General features: G+C 41.4%; 2 protein-coding genes across 4 annotated transcripts in view; one reads left to right on the plus strand and one right to left on the minus strand.

The window, feature by feature from the left end:
* The window catches only part of rnf207a (ring finger protein 207a), a 26872-nt gene continuing 5092 nt past the window's right edge, over nucleotides 1-21780 (minus strand). For 2 of the 3 annotated variants that reach the window (XM_084349447.1, XM_084349448.1), the window contains exons 5-20: nucleotides 17120-17252; nucleotides 16606-16750; nucleotides 16318-16399; nucleotides 16152-16227; nucleotides 15559-15684; nucleotides 13567-13613; nucleotides 11761-11833; nucleotides 10503-10571; nucleotides 10072-10140; nucleotides 8661-8767; nucleotides 5527-5704; nucleotides 4053-4238; nucleotides 3706-3757; nucleotides 3498-3615; nucleotides 2526-2618; nucleotides 1-1232 (exon numbers count right to left, since the gene is read on the minus strand). In XM_084349447.1, coding sequence (XP_084205573.1) covers nucleotides 1079-1232; nucleotides 2526-2618; nucleotides 3498-3615; nucleotides 3706-3757; nucleotides 4053-4238; nucleotides 5527-5704; nucleotides 8661-8767; nucleotides 10072-10140; nucleotides 10503-10571; nucleotides 11761-11833; nucleotides 13567-13613; nucleotides 15559-15684; nucleotides 16152-16227; nucleotides 16318-16399; nucleotides 16606-16750; nucleotides 17120-17252 — 1708 coding nt within the window. In that variant the 3' untranslated portion in view covers nucleotides 1-1078. The remainder of the gene's footprint in view (nucleotides 1233-2525; nucleotides 2619-3497; nucleotides 3616-3705; nucleotides 3758-4052; nucleotides 4239-5526; nucleotides 5705-8660; nucleotides 8768-10071; nucleotides 10141-10502; nucleotides 10572-11760; nucleotides 11834-13566; nucleotides 13614-15558; nucleotides 15685-16151; nucleotides 16228-16317; nucleotides 16400-16605; nucleotides 16751-17119; nucleotides 17253-21780) is intronic. The other variant, XM_084349449.1, reaches the window with a different exon arrangement.
* Nucleotides 18422-20309, plus strand: zpr1 (ZPR1 zinc finger). Its single transcript, XM_084349450.1, has one exon. It carries the CDS (start codon nucleotides 18599-18601, stop codon nucleotides 19934-19936), a length of 1338 nt encoding a protein of 445 aa, XP_084205576.1. The 5' UTR covers nucleotides 18422-18598; the 3' UTR covers nucleotides 19937-20309.

Raw genomic sequence — 21780 nt, forward strand, 5'->3', positions numbered from 1 at the left:
GATAATGGCAGTTTATTTTTTGAATGTTTTAAACTAAAAGTCTGGCCATATCTTACAAAATGCCCCTTTAACATGACACCTGCATATATACACGAGTAATTAAGCATACATTGCGGTAAAGGAGGAGAATGGAAGTAGGCGAGAGGGAAAGTTACCTGCGGATTTCCTGCAGGGCAAACGCCTTAAAGCACGCTGCTGACATTGACATGCCACGAAGTCAAGATGGCAAACCGAGAGGAATACATTTCCTGCGGCGCCGTGGTCGGCTGAGATATCGAGGATGAGTGTGGAGTCGGGGAAAGAAACTAGCGGGAGATGGAGGTTAAGCCGAGGCCAGTTACAGTCACACACCTCTGTAATTCACTTTTTGCACGGAGGTGTGGAAACTGCAGGGAGGGGGGGAAAAACTAAATCCCCACCGCAGACAGGAAAAGACTGCCTCGTTTCAGAAGGAGACTGATGCATGAGATGCTACACATGACACACATCAACATGTGACCTACACTGACACCCGGGATGACACACACATCATTGCATTTGCTGTGCTCCATCTGTGCTGTCACGTCGGTTCAACAATCTTCTGTGAGGGGGGATCGGACCTGGGCGGTCATCCATCATCAGCTTCCAGAAAAAAAATGTTTTATGCAAAGAATGGATGCTAAAAAAAAAAAAAAAAAAAAAGCAATTCCACACAAGACAAAGCGATAATTCACACTCTCAGCATACTTATCACTTTAACAGCCAAAGTACTGACAACAACAGAAGGAACAAATCCAGGAAAGTGAGATTCACTCTTGTTTGCTCATTGAAGTCGTCCGTGACACTTAAATAAAACAAATTCATTATGGTGTTGTTGTTGCTGTACGTCCTCGCCCGGCTCTGACTGATAGCAGTGAGTCCTCCATGTCTGCACGTCCACTGTCTATCAGAGGGGCTCACCTTGAAGCTGCTGACAGCTCCTCACCGCTGAGAAAACGTTATGTACAGTTTCTAGACAGATGAAGTCACACACCATCCCGGGGCTTGTTACGGTTGATTTAAGGCACGGGGAGTGGACAGGGGGGGGACGACACGGTGTTTATGAAGGCATCTCATTGTGGCTGGACGTCGTCTCTGTGGGAACTCTCTGCCTGCCAGGACGGTTGGTCTTGACGGAGCTCTCCCCCGAGTCGAGGATCAGCGGGCGGTTGTTCTTGTCTCTGTCCTGGTCTGTCACACAAGTCTGGTTGTTACTGCCAAGACAAAATAAATGAGGTGCTTCAGTCAAGAGTCCAACACAGGGAAACATGTTTAATAAATGTTTCTATTTGAATGGCAGCTACTACCTGACCTGGGCCTGTTATGTGAGAAACATTCAGACGATGACTGGTTGACTTTTTCGACAGATTTTTTTTGTGTCTTTCACATAAAAATATCCGTCACATATAACTTCAGTTCTGGCCTCCCTGCATTGACCTTCCATTCATTATCACATTGATTTTTTTACATTTTACTGATGACCTTCGAGGCTTTTTGTGACCAGGCCCCTAATTATATCAAGAAACAGCTTTATGAGCCTTGATGCCCTCTTAGACCCACTGATGTTGGTTTTCTGATCTTTCCCAGAGACCGACTGGTGACTGAGGGTGATCTGGCTCTTGCAGTCCAGGCCTGAAAAAACTAGAGCCTAACTGCTGCTCGATTTTTGGTGCCAATATCGATATAAGGAAGTAAAAAAATATCAATATACTGGTTGATATATACACATTTTTAGCAATGATACCTCAAATGTAGTTATATGACTAAGATGTGTAACAGAGGAAAGATATTTTACAGTTAAACATAAACTTAATTGTCTAAAATGACACCAGTCATTTCAGTAAACTTCACCAGAAATTGAATAATTCGTACTTATCCCAAGCATTGTTTTCTGTTTGTTGTTTTTATAATAACCAATAGCCAATACTAATATATCTGCAGTCGGCCAATATTGCCTGATAACATCGACCGACTGATACATCAGTTGCTAAATCTACCGCTGCTTTTAAATCTCCTTTTATTAAAAAGTTTGTATCTCTGTGTGAATTTAAATCTTAAATAATTGTATTTATTTATATTTTAATATTATTGTTATGTTGAATTTTATCATTTTGTGAAGCACTTCTGTGGCTCGTCTGGTCTGGTCCTGTGCTCTTCTTGTGTCTACCTGTGGCGTCCCGTGCTCCTCGCGTCTGCGTAGTTTGTTTAGTTTTTCACTCATTGATTTCAGTTTTATTGCCTTTATTGCTTTTTGGACTTTATTCTGCCTGCCTTTGCTGCTTGCCTTTTCGATCTCTGGATTTAGTATTTTTGGTTTATGACTGACTTTGATTAGTTCTCATTGAAGCTCGCCGCCTTTTTCAACTCGCCTGCCTCCGTATCTGAATTTGGGTCCTCACCATTTTGCAACTGTGACATCCATGACTGAAAAATTAACATAAGGCTTTATATATATATATATATACATATGTATAAAAACGACAGCTGTGCACAGTATGTGTCAGTACCTGTCTTGACTGTCTTTAGCGATTGTGCTGTCTTCATAGATTTTCAGCATTGTCTCTGTGCGGTCGTCTTTGTGCTCTTTGGGCTCCTGAAACCTAGAAAATGCATTTTTTTCAATTTGTTACAAATCTTGAGTTGTCATGGCTTTTAAAGGACAACATGGATGTTATTGTGTATTTTCTTTCTTGAAAACAAATCTCACACAGAGAACAGAACCAACAATGTGTTAGTTTATCTCCAAACCAACTGGTTCCTACTGAAGATGTCAACTTTTGAAAATGGGTCTGAATATTTAGTTTTATTTGTAGAAAAAAATCTGAAAACAGCGTCTCACTGTAGATTTGAACAAACATTACACGAACAGGAGTAAATAGTGCATTCGTTGGGGACTACTTTCAGCTGCGGATTAATACAAATTTGCTGCTCCAGTGAGTATTTACTGCAGCAGAACGGTGTTTGTGGAATTGAGTGGAGATAAATCACGGTGCTCGTGTTCATGTTAATGAAGGAACATGTCATCCAGCGCAACAATGAGGCTCAGGGAGGTGTTTTTAAATAGTTTTTTGACAACAGCGAAGCTCTGTGGCACGAGGGAACAAACGCAGAGAATACTAAATAATTTACTGTTGTTCTTTGTTGGCAGAAAGATTTGAAAATAATCAGATGGATCCTTTCTAACCTCTAGTTTAGTCAGATTATTGTTTAAAAAAGAAAACAAAGCAGCTTGAAAAGCGCGAAAAAGACAAACTAACTTTGTTTAGTGAAGCTACACGTCTGCAAAAACTCACTTAATAATTAAAATAACAGTTCTGTTGTTGTCATCTACTTCATCCAGCTCGGTACCATACATACACTCCCACGCTTCATTAAGCGGTACTTCATTTCAAAGCTACTTCAGGCTACAAGAGCTCCATTTCAACCAATATGGCAGCAGATGGACAACATGGGCAGAACATATCCTGTGATTACAACACCTGGGCTCGAGTCTCTCTTTGACTTTGGCGATGGACAGGATGTAGGGGCTGATCTGTCGGGCGATGGTCGTTAGGTAAGAGTTCTCCTGCTTCAGCTGCATCAGATCGTAAAGCTGAGCTGGAAGCAGGAAACAGAGGAAGTTAAATTCGAATAAGAACGAGAGAAAGAGACAAATGTTTGAGAAGAAAATATAATCACTGTTGTTACCTTCATAGATCTCCTGCTCATTAGTGACCCTCTGGAAAGTCTCATCCCAGACCTGCGAGGAAAAGATGATTCTCATTAAGTAATAACAGTACAAGGACATTTTCCTGCCATGTTTGTGGCGACCACATCAAGTATTTTAAACCAAAATATATATATGTGATGCCATGTTTCTTTTTGTTGTCTCTGTTTGGATCCCTCACAGTCTAAATGGCTGAAAACTAGCTTGTTAGCATGCAGCTTGAGGTGCTGACTGAGGCCAATGTAAAAACTTTTTTTTGTCAGAACTTCCTGGCAGAGGCAGGTACACGCCAAAGGTCAAACCATCAAGGTAGTATCATTTGACACACCTCTTCAAACATGACTCTCATAGTTTCCACAGTGGAGTACTGAGCGGCTATCTGGCTGTCGATGTGCAGCGACCTGTCCAGGATCTCTCCCATTTTATCTGTGTTGATGATGGAGTGGTGCTTGGTCAGATCTCGGTGCAGCTCCTGGACCTGGTCCTTCAGATTCTGAATCTCTGTCTGGAAAGTCTACAAACACACACATATACAGCGCGTCAGATACGACACCGAGGAGGTGTTTTCGATGTCTTTAAAACGGCAGAGATTTGACGGGTTTGCGGATGCCAGGTGAAGCGCATCTGAGCGTGAAAACCTTGCTGCCTACTAGACAGGTCGAGGAGGAATCCTCAGAAGAAATCATGCAGCTGTCTTTACACTGTTTGAGGATCAGAGGTGGTGTCAGCTTCACAGAGCTCGACATGAACTGAGGTTAAAAAAAAAAGTGCATAGAGTTTGAGCTCAGTGCCTCTTTATCACACACACTGAAGCTTCTTCTCTATGTCCCACGAGTGTCATTATTCTGATGTAAAATAGCCATAAAGTGGCAAAAAGCTGGAGCTAATTGTTTGTAAGAAATACAACCATGGCTCAGTAATTTCTTTTCAATGTGAGTAAATTAAGTTACATACCCGGTAAACGGCAGCATGTTCGCATCATCACTGTAAGAGTGTTAGCATGCTGATGTTAGCTGAGGTCACGGTTTGTCCAAGACTGTCCCGGTTTCAAGCTAGGTGTCTGATTTATTTTACGTTAAACCCTAAAATGTAAACATTAACTACCAAATAGTTCTGTTTTTTTACCTCGATTTAAATAAAATTGATGATATTTTACTTATTTTCGGTGCTTACATGGACTTATATGATGTTCTGTCCCAGTCATTTTAACCTAACCCATTACAGAAATATAAACAATGCACCACCTGTCTGCAACACTGATTTATCTGCATGTGTGTGAATCAGCCAGTGTGTCATTGTCAAGACTGTTCCTGGCCTGTGAGTCATGGGGAAACTTATATGCTATGTAGCTTGTGGCTCTTCTTTTCCTTTTTTTTTTAAAGGGTTTTTTAAGGTTTTTTTGCCCTTTCATGGCTTTATTTTATAATATAACTGAAGAGAGATGGAAACGGGGTAGCAGAGAGGGTTAGGGTAAGGGATAGACAGAACCACAGAACCTTTCAGTATGCTAACAGTTAGCTGTTGTGCCAAAAAGAAAGTCAGTCTTTTCTAAATAGCTTCAGGAGGTTAATGGTGTTGAGAGGCATGCTCAGTAGGTATGCCAGCCGAAATAATTGTCCCCCGTCGAATTATTTATGTGGTACAACTGTGTGGAGGTTTAAAATATGGTCACCCTACTTTAAATAACAGCCTAAATGCAGCCTCTCAGACCTGCTAACATCACCAGAGACTCTTTTAAGTCTTGTTGAAATGTTGTCCTGTTGATCTGTAAATCTACATCATTAGTCACTCGCAGCGCTCACCCTGTAGGTGTTCTCATAGTTGCGGCAGTGCTCGGTGAACGGGGTTTCCGTCCCCTCAGCCAGGAGGACCTTGGTGCAGATGTTGCGGTGACAGGTGGGCCTTCGCCCGAACACAGAGCCCTGGGGCATCTCACTGAGAGACGGGGAGCGGCAGCACACGGAGAGCGGGGACTGGTGCCTGAGGTGATGAGAAACAAAAAAAAACACTGCCTTTTTTTCTCTCATTAATAACTGAGCTTAACGAGATTATTCGCCAACAGAACTAAATGTCCAGATAACACCTGCCACTTAAACCACAGGAGGACTGAAGCCTCGTACGAGATAAACTGAAAATGATACTGATCCATAACAGCCAGCTCTGTACTGGCTGTGTAGATATTATAATGTGGTACGTGTGCAGCATGTTCAAAACTCAAATGCAATATTCCTAGAATTTTAAATCTATTTTTTTTCACCAGGTCCTCGCTGACAGAGCTTTCTGTCATTGTACTCAGTTGGGAATCGTGTGCTTATTTTATGCAGAACGTCCCCCCGGTCCAGAATTTCCATTATTATAACCCTGTCACTACTTTTACATTGTAATCTGTTAAGATATTAACTGCTTTGCACAATTTTACTATTTATTATTTAATCTAAAAATACATATTCCTGCTTTCACAATCATTTGATCGTGTTCTGTATTGTTTAGTGAGCCAATAAAACTGATTCTCATACGCTGCACACATTAATGTCTGGCTCTTTCTCAGCGCAGCCACTTGTGCTGCCCCAGCGGAGGTAAGTGCTTCACTCGAGCACACCTCGACGGTAGTTTCCATCTCTCCGTTAAAGTGTGAGTAAGAGGGTCAAATGTTTGCACAAATCATTCTTTCAAATAAAATGGACACTTAGTGCCTTTCAGCCGCTTGACATTTCTTTCCTTAAGTTTCTTTTTCTCCAATAAATACAGCTTTGCTGGAAAATGTTGGACAGAGCTGCAACTCCTGGTCGTCTGGCTTCATCTTTTAATACACCTTAAAATGTCAGAAAACCGTTTACCTCAGAATAACCAAGGAAACTAGACTATTAAATTGAAGTTGTACGAGCTTTACTTGGTAATTTTAAGGTCATCAGCTTCCTTGAGTCAGATTTTAAAGTGTATGTTCATGTTTGAATGTAACCACAAGAAGCTTTTTGAGAGAAACTAAGTGTTACATGTGCGTTTGATCGTCTGCTCGCGTATTTGTCTCGTTTGTTTTCTTTTCTCCGTTCTCTCTTGACAAAGAGATCTCGATCTCAACGACACGACCTGATCAGAAGGAGGTTATATTCTGTTATAAATATCATGTGCCCGAAGTGAATCGGTACACTTGCTGTCACTCAAAACACTCACATCTCCTCACCAACACCTTCAACCAACGTGTGAAGGTATGTATGTACAGCACATAGCCACACAACAAGATAAACATACATTTATCTGGGCTCTGGTGGGACCGCAGTCTTGGCTTCACGCCTCACATAGCATAACTGCCCTGAAGCCATTCTCCACCTGCCTACGTGTGACTACATCGACCTCACATTTCCATACGACTGTAGTCCTGTGAGCATCCACGCTGTGTCCCAGCACAGCCAATTAAAGAAACAGCCAGTGCTAAAGTAGTACTAAACAACATGGGTGCACAACTTCACTTCTGTTCTGTGAAATTATGATTGTAGTAGTTCCAGCCAACTGGCCGTCCACCAATTCCTGCTCGATTTGCGGCTAACAAGTGGGGGGAAGGAGCATTCAGACAGCAATTGAGGATATATCAGACACAACAACACATCCAGTCGCACCGAGTAGCAGACTACACCATGTGGGCTGCGTTCTGAACTACCATAAGGTGAGTAAAAGCCCATTTCCTCCTCCGTCTGTGGACTGAAGGATCGAGTGGACTTGAAAAATTGCACTAAGCACTTTTTGGAACAACGGTGTCAAAGGCATCAACTGAAAGTCACTAAAGGGAGTAGACAGCCAGCGTTTAACTGATCCCTCACAATTCAGTCTGTAAAACACACTCACTCCACCCATCACCATAAACATTCAAGACATTCAACAACTAAAGCTGAATGAACTGAGTTCACACTGCACTTTTGTTCTCATGAAAGTTGATCCAAGACAATAAACTGCAATGACTTGACATAAAATACAGATAACTTTACCTGGAGTCTGTTAGGCTCTTACTCCTGCCTTCTCGCCCAGTGTTGATGCAACAGAGGACCCGTCTACAACATGTACCCCTCTCTCTCTGCCATACACATGTCATCCTCTGCACGCCCGGCTTCTGTCCTCCCGTCACCAAACGCCAATTAAAGACTGTGCCCGTGCTAAAGCTGTGACATCAGCGGCCTGGAACAAAGCGGCCCGGCCGACCGCTCCTGCATGCCAACTTCCAGATGAATCCTGGAGAGTTCTGTGAAATTACGATAAAAATAGTGCCAGCCGGCCGCCCACCAATCCCTGCCCACTTTGCATCTTGCACTGGCAGGGCGTCGAGCAAGTTGGAAAAGAGAGTTGTCAGTATGTTGGCATTAGTGGGTGGGCTTAAGGACCTGTGAACAGTTGGGAGACTCTGATGTGGAAACAAATCAGTCAGGACAAAACTCTCTGTACCGAGCAGCGATGTGTGTTTAAATAAAGGTTGTATTTACTGCTGGTTGATGTAGTTCTCTGAGACTATACGGCGTTGACAAAGAGCAAACACACTAAACGTTACACTAGTTACTCGTCATGTTATCTGCTGTGTTCCTGGCCCGGCCACAACAAAAGCAGAGCTTTCTAAAACAGGATCGACAGCCTCCTTCCCAGCCCCTCATGCGACAAGGTGAGTTACGTAAACATATCAGCGCACAGAGCTCGCAGACACAGACAGAATAACTGCCATAGTGCGACTCAGCATGGCGCCTCCTTTCCTCTCGCTGCAGTCATCGCTGTCTGCCATCTGTACTCGCAAACCATTTGGGGATTTTGAGTTTGGATCCTTCGCAAGTGTGAAATTTTCTGCCCAGACTTTTTTTCTTTTGATTTGTTGGAAGAATCCGAATAATGCCATGGTGATATTCGGGCGCTGAACGCACGTTGTAAAAATAAAACTTTACATCCAGAGAGATGATCTCACCTCGTTGCAACACTCGAACCGGAAACAGACGGAGGGCAGCGCGGGCCGAGCAGCAGCAGCAAGGGCTCCAGACAGCGAGCGAACTCACTCCTGTAGTCTGTGTTGATCTAATGGAGGAAAGTCACTTTAGTCTTATCATCATATCAAAAGAGCTTCAATAATGTGCACGTGAGAAAGAGTCATTAATGTAAATAAATTCAGGCAAAATTGGTCATCTATTGAAGTAGGAAAGAAAAATGGGAAAGAGGGCAGAGGTGTGACTGTTTTGACTAGTGTTTAAGGGTCTGGGGTTAGAGCACGAGCGTTGTTGAAATATAAGTATGATGTGAAAATGGAAGATTTGGAGTTAGCAGGGCATACTTTTCTCTTTGAAGGACTTAGAAATCACTTTCGCTGATGTGCTATTCTAATTGAATTTAATATTTTTGTTTTTCTGTTGGGTTTTTGTTGTGTATTTGAATGTCTATGTTGGAAAACATTTCGAAAGAAAGAAAGAAAGAAAGAAAGAAAGAAAGAAACAAACAAACAAACATGTGTCACATGTGTATTATGAACCTGGTATCAATATTTCATTTCTTAATATCATGGTAAGTGTGAATATAATGATATCGCAAAACCCCTGATGGGAACATAAAAATATAATAACAACAATTAATATTATCGTCATTTAGAATAAAAATAAATATGTTTAAAACAAAAATAACAGCACTACTCCGTGATTACTATTATATTATTCTATGAGTTAATGGATAGTGGAAAGTGGGATAAGAATACATGAGTGTATACGACTTTCTGCTCCTTTCAGAAGATCTATAACTAATTTGTGTTGTTTATGAAAATGTTAATTTATTGAGTTTGTTGGATCAGTTTGTTTTACATTCATTGTTATTCTTGTTTTGTTTTTATGAGTTTTCTCTTTTTTTACATGCTCATAAATCAATCAATTTATCCATCAATAAGATCAAGTTACAGCTTTATGTGAGCACTGTGTTGACCTTTAGTTTAACATATTCTAACTCGACCTGCCACATTTTTGTCTGTTGCTGAAAAACTGAAAATAAACCCAAACTAAACGAGCAGACAAAACAAAACAGAACTTGGATGTGCCGCTGACGTCTCCTTGTCGTCGTGTCCTCCGTGTTGTGTCTTTTAATGTACAACATTAACCTGCAGGAACACGTTTTCATCATATTCATGTTAACTAATGTGTGACCTCCCTTAATAAAGCTCTTATGAGAAGGCACTGAACTCAACTTTCTCACAAGAAAAATTAGTTCTGGGCTTTAGGGCCACCGAAGAAAAACCGGTGGAACAGCAGTGGGAACAAGTGAAACCACTAATCAGTACTGCAGTGGATTACATTCAGACGGTAACCTTTTCCAGCTCTGCATGAAGGCTTGCTTCTACTCACTTTGCTGCTCTGCACCGGTCTCAGTCGATGAGGGAGCTTTACAATCCTCTTCAGCCTCTCCATGAGTTGCTGCGTAAGCAAGAACATCCGGGGTGTGATTCAGTGACCTGCTTCACCTCGCTGAGATATTATGGACAGCCTCCGTCGAAAGGCCAATGCAGTTCAGCTAATACTGTTAACTTCTCTCTTGCCAAGAAAACTTCCACAGAGTAAACTTTGTTCTTAGAGAGAGGGCACGGCGCTGCTACAATCACTGATTAAGTGTCACTCACTGATATACAGTATATCACACACATGAATCATCCTTTTATCTCTATTTGTCTGTTAATTTCTCCTTTTCCTCGTCCGGTCACTCCTTTTTTACCCACATGTCATATTATCTAAAAATATATAACTAAAACACAGTTCGCAGATGATGAGGCTGTACTCACGTAGCCCATGTCCAAAAACTCAAACTTGTTGGCTGAGCTGAGGAAGGCCGAACAGGTGAAGAGGTGAACCTAAAACCATCAGAGATTAAAAGGTCAGATTTCAAACAAGCGGCACGGAACATGAGACACCGACAGACAACAAATTGAGATTAAATGGTATTAGAAACATCCCACGACTAGCAGCACTGTCCTTTATAGTCTATCTGCAAAAGTATAGAAGTACAGGCGGAGGTAGAAAGTAACTAAGTAGTTTTACTTGAGTATTTTCATTTTGTGCTACATTATACTTCACTTTATAGATAGGATCGTTTTTGTTGCTCCACTACATCTATCTGACATCTGGAGTTACTTCAGAAACACATATTAATCTAAAAAAATACAATTCACTGGTTAAGATTAAAGCAGCTGGTCCCAACATTACTGGCTACTTGTTTTGCTTCAGATGGCAGGAGAGTTGTTCACAGTTCCACCACACAGTTATTTCGCCTTTAAACTAAAATCTTTAAAAACAATTAAAAAGATTAAATATAAGTTTACAAGAATATATATATATATTTGTATCAGAACTCTGTTTGTTCTCACGATCTCTCAGATTCATCTCGTGCCCCTTTGTGCACATAAAGTAGTTAAAACTAACTTATATATACACTGTTTATATATTTATTTATCCCAGTTACATTTGACTGATACTTTACATGATGCTGTAAAGGGGCTCTAGATAACAAATCGTAGCTATTGACACGTGCTAATCACTTTTTTATTGGCCACGTGAGCCGATTGTAACACGACATGAAAAATGAGTCCTTCCCCGTCTGTTCTTGGTCGTCTGTACAAGCCTGAGGGGGTTTTGTTTAAGTTGTTTAATGCTGCATGACTGTGGATTTCTTTGTGAAGGACTCAGGTCAGATTTTCTGCGACGGTCCACTGGATGTGACTTCACGCACGTTCTCATGTGGCTCGTCTCAGTGCCTCTCTCCAACCCACTTAGAGAGAGTAACAGTGGCCAACATTGGATTCCTCTAACATGAACTAACGACCAGCTTCCAGCACAACACCGAAGTACCACAGAGCCCTTTTAAGTACATATTTGTTGATAATACTTTTGTACTATTACTAACTAGAGATTCTGAATGAAGGTCTTTGCTTCAGTAAAGGATCTGTGTATTTTTTTGAAGGTATTATGAGCAGAATATGTCAGCAGCAGTAGTTTTTCTTGCTGGTTATGGTGATTTATTATCAGGTCTTTACTTCACTCTACCTGGAGGGTTGGTAGGAGGGCAGTAAGGTGTGAGAGCTGCTCCTTCAGTGCTTTCTCCTTCTCCTCGTGTTGACTGCAAACACACACATAGGCAAACACACAAACATGTAACGCTACACCTTCACATCCCCGCGTGCCGAAATACTCAGAGGATTCAGCTCGGGGAGGTGCAACCGCAAACAACATACTCCATATTTCCAGGAGCTAATCTATCTGTCTTCTCTGTTTGCAACAAACACACAGACGCAGGTCCGGACACACAAAGCCCGACATAAATAGCCTTTAACACCCTTCCGGGAACCCAGCCACTGGACCGCTTCCAGGCAGTTCGAGATAGAGAGAGAGAGAGAGGGAGAGATGGAGGACAGTGGGCACAAAAAATCTCATTAAAGATCCCCACAGAGTGCAACTCGATACACTCACTCACATGCACAGAATTGTTCGCATTCAATCACGAATACGCACACACGGAGAGCGCACTTACGACAGAAATGGTCATTCAGAGCTCTCGCTGTTTTGGAAACGGTAGTTTGCAGATTCACGGATAAAGCAGAGGAAGTGATAAAACACATTTTATTTCTGTTTGTATTCAAGTACCACATATAAGCCATTAATCTTGGGTAAAATGTAATTGATGTGCAATAATTTGATCGTGGAGACTAATTAGCTGCAGACCTTGGATGGCATTAAATCAAACTTTAATGATTGCTGAGGGGACGTAAGATTTTTAATCATTCTAGAGGCTGGGAACTTATGAGTTAATGCTGAATTAATGCTTTGGGAGGCTGTCATTATCTTGCTTTTTTGCAAAGTAACCTCTTAATTATTTTTGTCACTTCACTGTCTTGTTTCTGCACAACCAAGCAGCTACTAAGTATGATGGCAGGCCGCCGCTAGAGCTGCGAAGAATAATCGATTAAATTGATTAGTTGTCAACTGTTAAATTAATTGCCATCAATTTTTGGTGGTCAATTAATCAATTTCAGTAATTTTTAAAGCAAATAAAACCTGTCCTCTGCGACAGTAAACTGAATTTCTTTGGGTTGTGGATCAAACGAGACATCTGAGGACGTCATCCTGGGCTTTGGGAAACACTGACCGACATTTTTCAGCATCTTCTGACATCTCATAGACCAACAACTAATCTACAGATCGAGAAAATAGTCCTTTGATTAGTCGACAATGAAAATAAATCCAACCCTTGATGTCCCAAATGAAAAAAAAAGTTTTGATCCTATTCTCAAGACGGTATGCTGTGTTGAAAATGGCTCAAAACCACATTAGGGTGCTGCAATGGACACAAGTTGCTCCTTTTTCAATAGTTCCCATAGCAGGTGCTAAATGTGCTATCTGTGCTCTACAGACTGCACCAGGTTCTCCTGCAGCTCTTAATGTTGTTGATACTCAGGACTTGAGGACGTCTGTCATTTAACATCCTGTATATTTGTCTATTAATACTTTCACTTGGCTTCCTTGTCATTGATTGGATCCAGGCACAAGCTGCAACCACTGGCTTGAAGTCTTAATCCGACTGAAGCGGTTTTAATTCAGTACCATGCTTTGTGGAAGTGAAAACCACCCAAGAAAATGTGTTTAGTGAGAAGTGAGATTATTCCAGAGCAAACAGGGTGCTGCTATTCATCACCCTGAGCACAATGCAGCATAATAACATGGGAGAACTATCAAGTGACCTGGTGACAGCAGGATAATAGCGATCAGTGTGGTAAATGTTGTGGCGCCGGCTTTTGTGGCAACAAAAGAGCATTTTCACATAATAACTGTTAATCTTTATATATTCAATTTTACCTCTGAGCAGCTTTCAGCAGAATCTTCTTCCTCTCTGCTAGTTTTTCCTGTCAGAGAACAGAGAAAACACATCCCCCTTTTATTCCTTACACTGCTGTGAAAATGGCCTTGAGCTCTCTTATATCTAATGAATTTTCAAGATTGTGGGGAGAAGAAACTAGTGTGAATACCACAGTGTGGCGTCTGCTCTCTCGGATTGTTCATTATGCAAACAAAGTACGCTCTCTTCTCACAATTAGGTTAACAGAGACATCCAGTGGCCAGACAGTGTAAATGGTACTGATGTAGTGAATCTAATCATTTGCTAGGGTCAGTTAGATAAAAGTCCAAAATGTATTTGGAGATGCTTCTTCGCTTGCTGTTTAAAAATGATGATGGTGATTCTTGCGATGGTTTATGAAAAGAGTAACGCCTGCACGCTGACTCCATGAACCACACATTTATTAAAATGGACGATGTTTTGATCCCAGATCTTCCTCGCGTCAAAAAATCCCCATCAAGCATGTTGGAGCCCCGAGATGAGGAAAGGATATGAATTGTTAGGATCATTATTAAACCTTTATTTGACCACAAGGAGAGTTTTTATGTGTTCAACGCCAAGAGATCTGAATAACATGAGACAGAGATATGTTTTGGGTATCGCTTGTATTTGGTAGCTGTCCATAGTCATAGTACACGTGTGTTACTGGATGTTACCAGAAAAATATGATGTATATTTTAAAGGTGACATGCGTTTTTAATGCTTTTTTAAAATATTTATAATATACTTGTATATTTGATGTGCCGTCTCGATTTAGTTTTGGCCCTAAAAGAAGAATAATCAATCAATCCAATCTTTAATTTAGTTGATATCCTCACGGTGTCGTATGACAGGGAATAATACGTTTTTAATAACCTCTGATTTTGAATTTTTCCAGTCCAGAAATGTGTAAATGACCTGATCTCATTATTGAACCACGACGATTCAACTGGGCTCTAAATATTTTAGGAACGTGCTTTTATATTGGTTTAATATCGGTTTGAAGTGTGATTTCTCAGTTCGTAGTCTGCTCAGTTTATATTCTGTGATTCCAGTAGCTCTAACTCTGGACAAACGTCTGTTTCTATCTTGTGTGTGTTTTAAATGTGAATCGTGAATCGTGTATTGTTGAGCCTTGTCAAAGGAGAATTTCTGTCGCTGTTGGGACGGACAATAAAGTTTATCTATTCTGTTCTACTTTGAAGATTTAATAATAGCTTTAATAAAGCATCATGCCTCCCACTGAGCAAAACACATCAAAAATTTAACATCTTTGTTAAACGTTCAACATCAAAAGACGTCCCCCGAGGAGCCAGAAATTTGGCGCAGTCTTTTTAGAAACATTTTTTAACACTCTCTACTGACGTCTGCTGAGATCCTCACAGGGTTCAACATGAACATTTTGAAGACGTGATTTTAGACAGCCTCTTGTGGTTACAATCTTTAGTTTTTATGACGTTTATCGACTCACTTCAAGTCAGCCACGAGAATTCGGTTTTAACGTCAATACATGGGGTGCACACCTTACCAGGTGAGCTAAGAGGGCGCCCTGTAAGGATGTCGATAATGAAAGACTTAAAAAAAACAATGCAAAAACTTTTATTCTGGCTCGTCAGTGGACGTCATTTGAACGTTTGACAAAGACGTGAATTTGATGTCTTTTGGATGTGTTTTGCTCAGTGGGCTGTTAATTCCAGCTTGTTATCAACATTATTTTGCACTTGACACTGAACTGGAACCTGTTCCTATTTAAATCTGCAAAGAGCTTGATGCTCTGCTTCCAAATTATTTTGACTGGTAATTTCTTATATTCTTATTAAACTGACAAAAGGTATTTGTCTCTTTCTGCCCTTTCAAATTATTGTCCATTTAAAGAAATGTGTGGGTTTTAAGTCAGCATGCAGCAGTTATTCTTTTAATTAAATGAAAAACAACAGTTGTGAAAATACATCACATCAGGATCATTATATAACCTGCAAGCTGTTGAACAGAGTACAGATTGCACTCTCTTCTTCCTCCACATTCAGGCACACTTCTCCTATCATCGCTCTCAGCAGAACGATTGCCTCTCGAGCTGAGGTCTGCAGCTCCTTCACCACCTACAGATGGAGGAGGAGGAGGAGGAGGAGGCTCACTGTCATTTAAAGGCCACGTTGTCAATGGCACTGCTGCACATTTGTCATCAGAACGATAATCAGAACTTCAAGCCGAAACAGGGAAGAAGAGTCGAAGCTATTTTGCTGGTCAGATATACAATCAAAGATCAGTGTAAGCTTCAGGACAACCCAAAGCAGAACTATAATACATTTAATACGCAATGGTATAAAACAAAAATGAGCAGTGAAATTACACCAAATATTTGTATTTGACTCCAGTTGATTCAGCAGTGATCAAAACATTGTTAAAAACAATCCTCATTCATATGTTTGTTTATACAAATTGCAGGTGAGGAGCTGCACACATTCAAAGCACACCTGCACCACAGCTCACAATATCATCACCACTGCTGAGTGCTTGAATTATTCATGATGCCAAATGTGTATATGAACAGACATGAGTCTCTCACCAGCACAGCCTGATCCAGCATCTCGCAGCCCTGCACGTAAGCTGTTTCAATATCAATGCAGTGAGTCCGACTCTCCCTGTGGTAAACAAACAGCTTATTTAACGTGTAGAAGAGAAGATGAGAGGACCTCCGACAGTCGTAAATTCTGTGTAGCGTATTCACTCACGCTTGCATGTCTCTGAAGCACTTGATGCAAAGCATGGACTGATTCTCTGTTGAGAACAGGATGTAGGGCTCCTCGTGGAGAGCTGCGGAGACAGAGGCGCCTTTTAACTTCAATCCACAGGAGTGTATTCCTAGTGTATTCTGTGTTTTCAAATTTTTTTTCAGAATACAAACACAAGCTGCCTTTCATACCGCTTTGTTAAGAAATCTTTAAAAAAGCAAAAGAGGGACTACGCCTGTCGCGAGCAACATGCTTTTACACCTGGAGTTAATGACAGGTGGCACTCACGGCAATCCCTGTGTTTAGCTTTGGTGCGTTTGGCCAGGGATACAATCTCGTGGTGGGAAAACATTCTGGCCTTGTGAGTCAGCTCCCTGCAGGTGCCGCACAGTGGCTGGCTGCAAGTGTTGCAGAAGTACATCACCCCTGTGTCCTGTATGAGAGAAAGAAAGCATAAACAATGCAGCTGAAAGGCAGAGTGGGAAGACAGTTGTGTTATTTTATGTTTTTTTTAAGGCTACACATGTTCTCTGTTGCAATATTTGATTAAAAACATACCTGCAATGAAGCCAATGTGTGTGTAGTTTAAATGTTCTGATTTTAGCGCTCCCCAGTGGTAGTATGATACACCAATGTCCACCAGGACTGTCTCATTTATTAAAGATGCCATAACAACCAACACATTACAAAACCTTTGAGTATCAGCCACATACACTACTGGGAGCATATCAATGTTCCCTGGTACTACATACCCTGGTCCTGTGTATTTCTAATGTCTGTGGGTCTGTCTGTCAGTTTGTACCTTGTTATTACTCTCTTGGTCACAGTTGGCACACTGCACCGTCTCCTCAGCGTCTCCGTTGTTGTCCACCAGAAACTTCAGCAGACGGTCCTCTGGAGGGAGGGTGCTGTTCCCTTTTACTACGGATGGGTAACTGTGGCAAAGACAGACAGACATACAGAGAGCCTGAGTGATTGTTCAGAGAAAAGCATGACATTAAGCGCCAAATTAGTTACACTGGCACTTTTCTTCTTGTTACTTCACTTGGATTTTTGACCTGCGCTGTGCAGAGTGATGAATGCACAAACTCTGACATTAATAGGCTGTTCATTCATCCGCAGATGCAATACTGTGTCTCTGTGCTCACCTTAAATCTGAGTTTAAGGTGTGTACATACAAGCAAAATTGCTGACATTACTTCTAGTTTGGAAGCCAATTGCTGTTTAAAAAGCATCTTCAAGAACAGAAGTGTGATTTGAATACTTGAAACCTCCATATTCACGTATTCATCGATTTGTTTGTGCAATGACGAAAAAATAGAATAGTTAACAGGTAACTGAACCGAGGAAACAAAATATTACATCAGAATATTTGTCTACACCTTAGAACATGTCTGGAAGAGCTTTAATATGTATCTCTTTTATTATGGATTGTTCATATTTTATTTATACTCTGTATTTCAAGAGTTCAGAGTTCCTGAGTAATCCAGCAACACTGAGACCCTTGCCAAGCAAAGTTTAAGGAAATACAAGAAAAAGAAAAAACAAAAGTGATCAACATGAGTAGGGTTGCTGCGATATACCAATTTCAAGGTAGAACGTGTTGTGGAAACTGACGGTTATCATACCGTGTACACTGCTTATCTATTAAAAATATATACATTATATTTTGTGTCTGTCAGGACATAATATTTTGTGAAATTATATAACAAATACATTATTTTACTGACTAAAAAACTCAGGGTCACTTTGACTAATAATATTAATCATAATAATAATCATAATAAGTAACACCATTTACTATGATAATGATGATCATTGTCGTACAGTGAAAGTCTCATACTGTTTCAACCCTAATCACATGTAAAGGCGATATACAAAGATACATATAAATAGGAATTGTGCAAAAACACAACAAATTAAGAAAGTTGCAGTTTATCTCCTGTGTAGTGCAAACATCGAATAAATAACCTCCCAAATAGGTTGAATTGGTTTTAAAACTTGTCTGACTGCCCTGTCTGCTGCAGAGACTCGACTGTAGTACTGCAGAGAACCGGAGGGGGGCAGCAGAGACGTCCGTGACACCTCCGCCGTAGAAGAAGAGGAGGCGGAAGGCGGAAGTGACTGTGAAGCACGACATGACAAACGTGTGTAAAAGTGTCGGGGCGAGTCTGAACGAGCTGTCATCTGGAAAGTTCCAGCGGAACACACCTCAGAGCAAGAAGCGGGACTTCATCAAAGAGTTTGTCCACCGAGAAAAACACTAACGACGTCCAAAAAAATGTCTGTTATCTCCGAGGACGGTGTGCGCGGCGGGAGCCTGTTCACGGATTTAAGCGCCGATAACGACGACTGGGAGCCCACTGAGATCGAGAGCCTGTGTATGAACTGCTACAAGAACGGTACGACACGTTTACTTCTGACCAGAATCCCTTTCTTCAAAGAGATAATCGTCAGCTCGTTCAGCTGCCCTCACTGCCACTGGTCCAACACGGAAATCCAGTCCGCGGGCCGGATTCAGGATCAGGGCATCTGTTACACCCTGAAAGTCAAGACAAAAAAGGACTTGAACCGAGAGGTCGTGAAAGCAGACAGCGCGACCACCAGGATCCCTGAGCTGGATTTTGAAATCCCACCCTTCACTCAGAAAGGTGCACTGTCCACCATCGAGGGTCTCTTGGACCGAGCAGTTGCAGGGTTGGAGCAGGAGCAACCTGTCAGGCGTGCCACTCACCCAGAGGTGGCTGACAAAATAGATGAATTCATCCAGAAGCTCAAGAAGTTAAAAGAGGTCGAAAACGAGTTCACTGTTGTGATTGAGGATCCATCTGGCAACAGTTTCGTGGAGAATCCAGTGGCCCCTCAGAAAGACGAGGCTCTCACTGTGTCCAGGTTCAAGCGGACTGTGGAGCAGGACATCAAGCTGGGACTGAAGGCTGAGGATGACTTGGGCGAGGACGAGGAACCTGCCGGCAACGAACTGGAGGCCATGAGAAATGAGGTTTTGGTCTTCGACACCAACTGCCCGAGTTGCAACGCGCCAGCCTCCACCAACATGAAGCTCGTCCAGATCCCTCACTTCAAGGAGGTCATCATCATGGCCACAAACTGCGACAGCTGTGGCCACAGGACCAATGAGGTGAAATCAGGTGGAGCCACAGAAGAGCTGGGCACCAAAATCACCCTGCACATCACTGACCCTTCAGACATGACCCGAGACGTGCTCAAGTCCGAGACGTGCTCCATCTTGATCCCGGAGCTGGAGTTCGAGCTGGGGATGGCAGCCGTGGGTGGGAAGTTCACCACCCTGGAGGGGCTGCTGAAGGACATCAAAGATCTGATCGTCTCCAAAAACCCCTTCGTCTGCGGCGACAGCAGCACTTCAGAGCGGATGCAGAAGCTGAGGGAGTTTGGGGAGAAGATAGACAAAATTATGGCTGGAGAAATGGATGTGCACGTCGTCCTGGACGACCCGGCGGGGAACAGCTATCTGCAGAATGTGTACGCTCCAGAAGAAGATCCTGAGATGACTACGGAGAAGTACACCCGCACATTCGAGCAGAACGAAGACCTCGGCCTGAATGACATGAAGACTGAGGGATACGAGGAGGGAAAGTGAGCTGCTGACACCAGCCGAGAGGACTAAATGAGTCGATATGTCGACGATGCCTTGTCAGAAACCCAGTCTCATTACATGGCTCCATATTTTGTCATATTTTCAGACATTTTAAGTTTAAAACTGGGTGACTGGTTGTTTCCATCAGTATATTATTGGTGACGGGGGATTCTAAGTTGTTTAAATGTAACTTGATTTGTTCACATGGATGCTAAATCCTCATTGTTGCATTCTTGCAACTTCCCAGAAGATGGCGCTCCGTTATCTCTGATTAAAAGGATTCTTTTCTCTCAGAAGACCACATACTGCGTGACAAATTAATCTTTTTATACACCTGTTAGCATAACATCATCTCAATAAAGTGTTATCTCCGATAGTTTAGCTCTGCTCTTTTGAATTGGCAGATGTTGAAAGAGGATGTTTAATGTCGTATTTTAGATTAATTTCAGATAGGAATGTTCTGGTTGTATCTTTTATAATTAACTTGAGGAATAGCCAGAATTTTTTTGAGCAAGGACTTATTAAGATTATTCAAAAGTCTGTGTGTATCTGCAGGATCATCTTTATATAATTATATATTTGGGCTGCGACTAAACGAATTATTTCCTTTATCAGTTGATCATTTTGTTGTCAGAAAGTAGTGGAAAAAGCCTGGAGCCAGATTTAGGGGGGCTGCAAGTAATTCCTCAAATATCTTGTTTTATCCACAACCTAAAGATATTCGGTTTAATGTCTTAGAGAAACCAGAAAATATTCACATTTAAGAAGCTGTAATCAGAGAAATGTAACTTTTATTCCTCAGAAAATGACTCAAACTGATTAACTGATTATCAAAATAGCTGGCAATTAATTTAATTGCTGAAAACTAATAAATCAGTCATTCCAGCTTTAGTATGATGTACCAGAGCTCAATGTGACAAATTCAGAATCAGAAGTGTTTTAACGATCCCTGTGGGGGAGTTGCTCCTTCTATTATAGAAATATTACACTGTAGATATGAACAAGATTTAAATAGAGAAAGATAATATGACAAGAGTAAGTCAGAATGAAATATATAAAGTACTATAAAATAAAAAGAAAAATATGTACATAAAACTATAATAATGACAACTTTGTATATATTATATATACAGGCTGAAGGAGAAGTATCATCTTACAATCAATCTGAAACCCAAACATACAATAAAAGAATAACATAACAAGAAAACAGCAAAACATTTGAGTCTGAAACCAGACTGACTGAAAAATAAAATAGTTCCCTCTTAACTTTCTCTCAATTTAAAGTTCTTGTTAACCCAAAGAGTTAAAACTCCCTCTCGAGGTCCATTAAATGTCAGCTAGAAAAGAACAGGGGCAGCTGCCAGGTCCAGTCTCCGTCACATTAACCTCATTTACACAGGCCTGTTTGATTTAAACATAAAGCTGTTTGCCTCATTCTGATTCAGCTGCAGTGACACAAACGCTCCTCTCGCCTGTCTGCTGTGAATGTTTTTATCTGGTTTTCATAGCAACAGGGATCTATTGTGTGCTACTAATAGCAGAGTAGTGGATTCCTAGATTACATGGTTCTTGAGTGAGCGGCTGTTAGCTGCTGCTGCTGCTGATAGAAATAGTAGCAGCGGGCCCCTGTAGCCTGAGCCCAGACAGCAGAGCACAGTGGCTCGGTGCCCACAGGGTTATTTCAATAGAAAACCTGTGATTTCCTGGGTTTCCTCACCTCAATTCTCAGCACCTTGTATCCTGATTAAAAGCCCTGCTGTTGGTTTTACTTTGATTTACACAGCTATGCATTATCTACCTCAACATAGGTTAATATCAAATAGCTATGAGGCAGATGAATGTGGAAG

This window comes from Pagrus pagrus, assembly GCF_965226575.1.
Source record: "Pagrus pagrus genome assembly, chromosome: 3".
Taxonomy (NCBI): Eukaryota; Metazoa; Chordata; class Actinopteri; order Spariformes; family Sparidae; genus Pagrus; species Pagrus pagrus.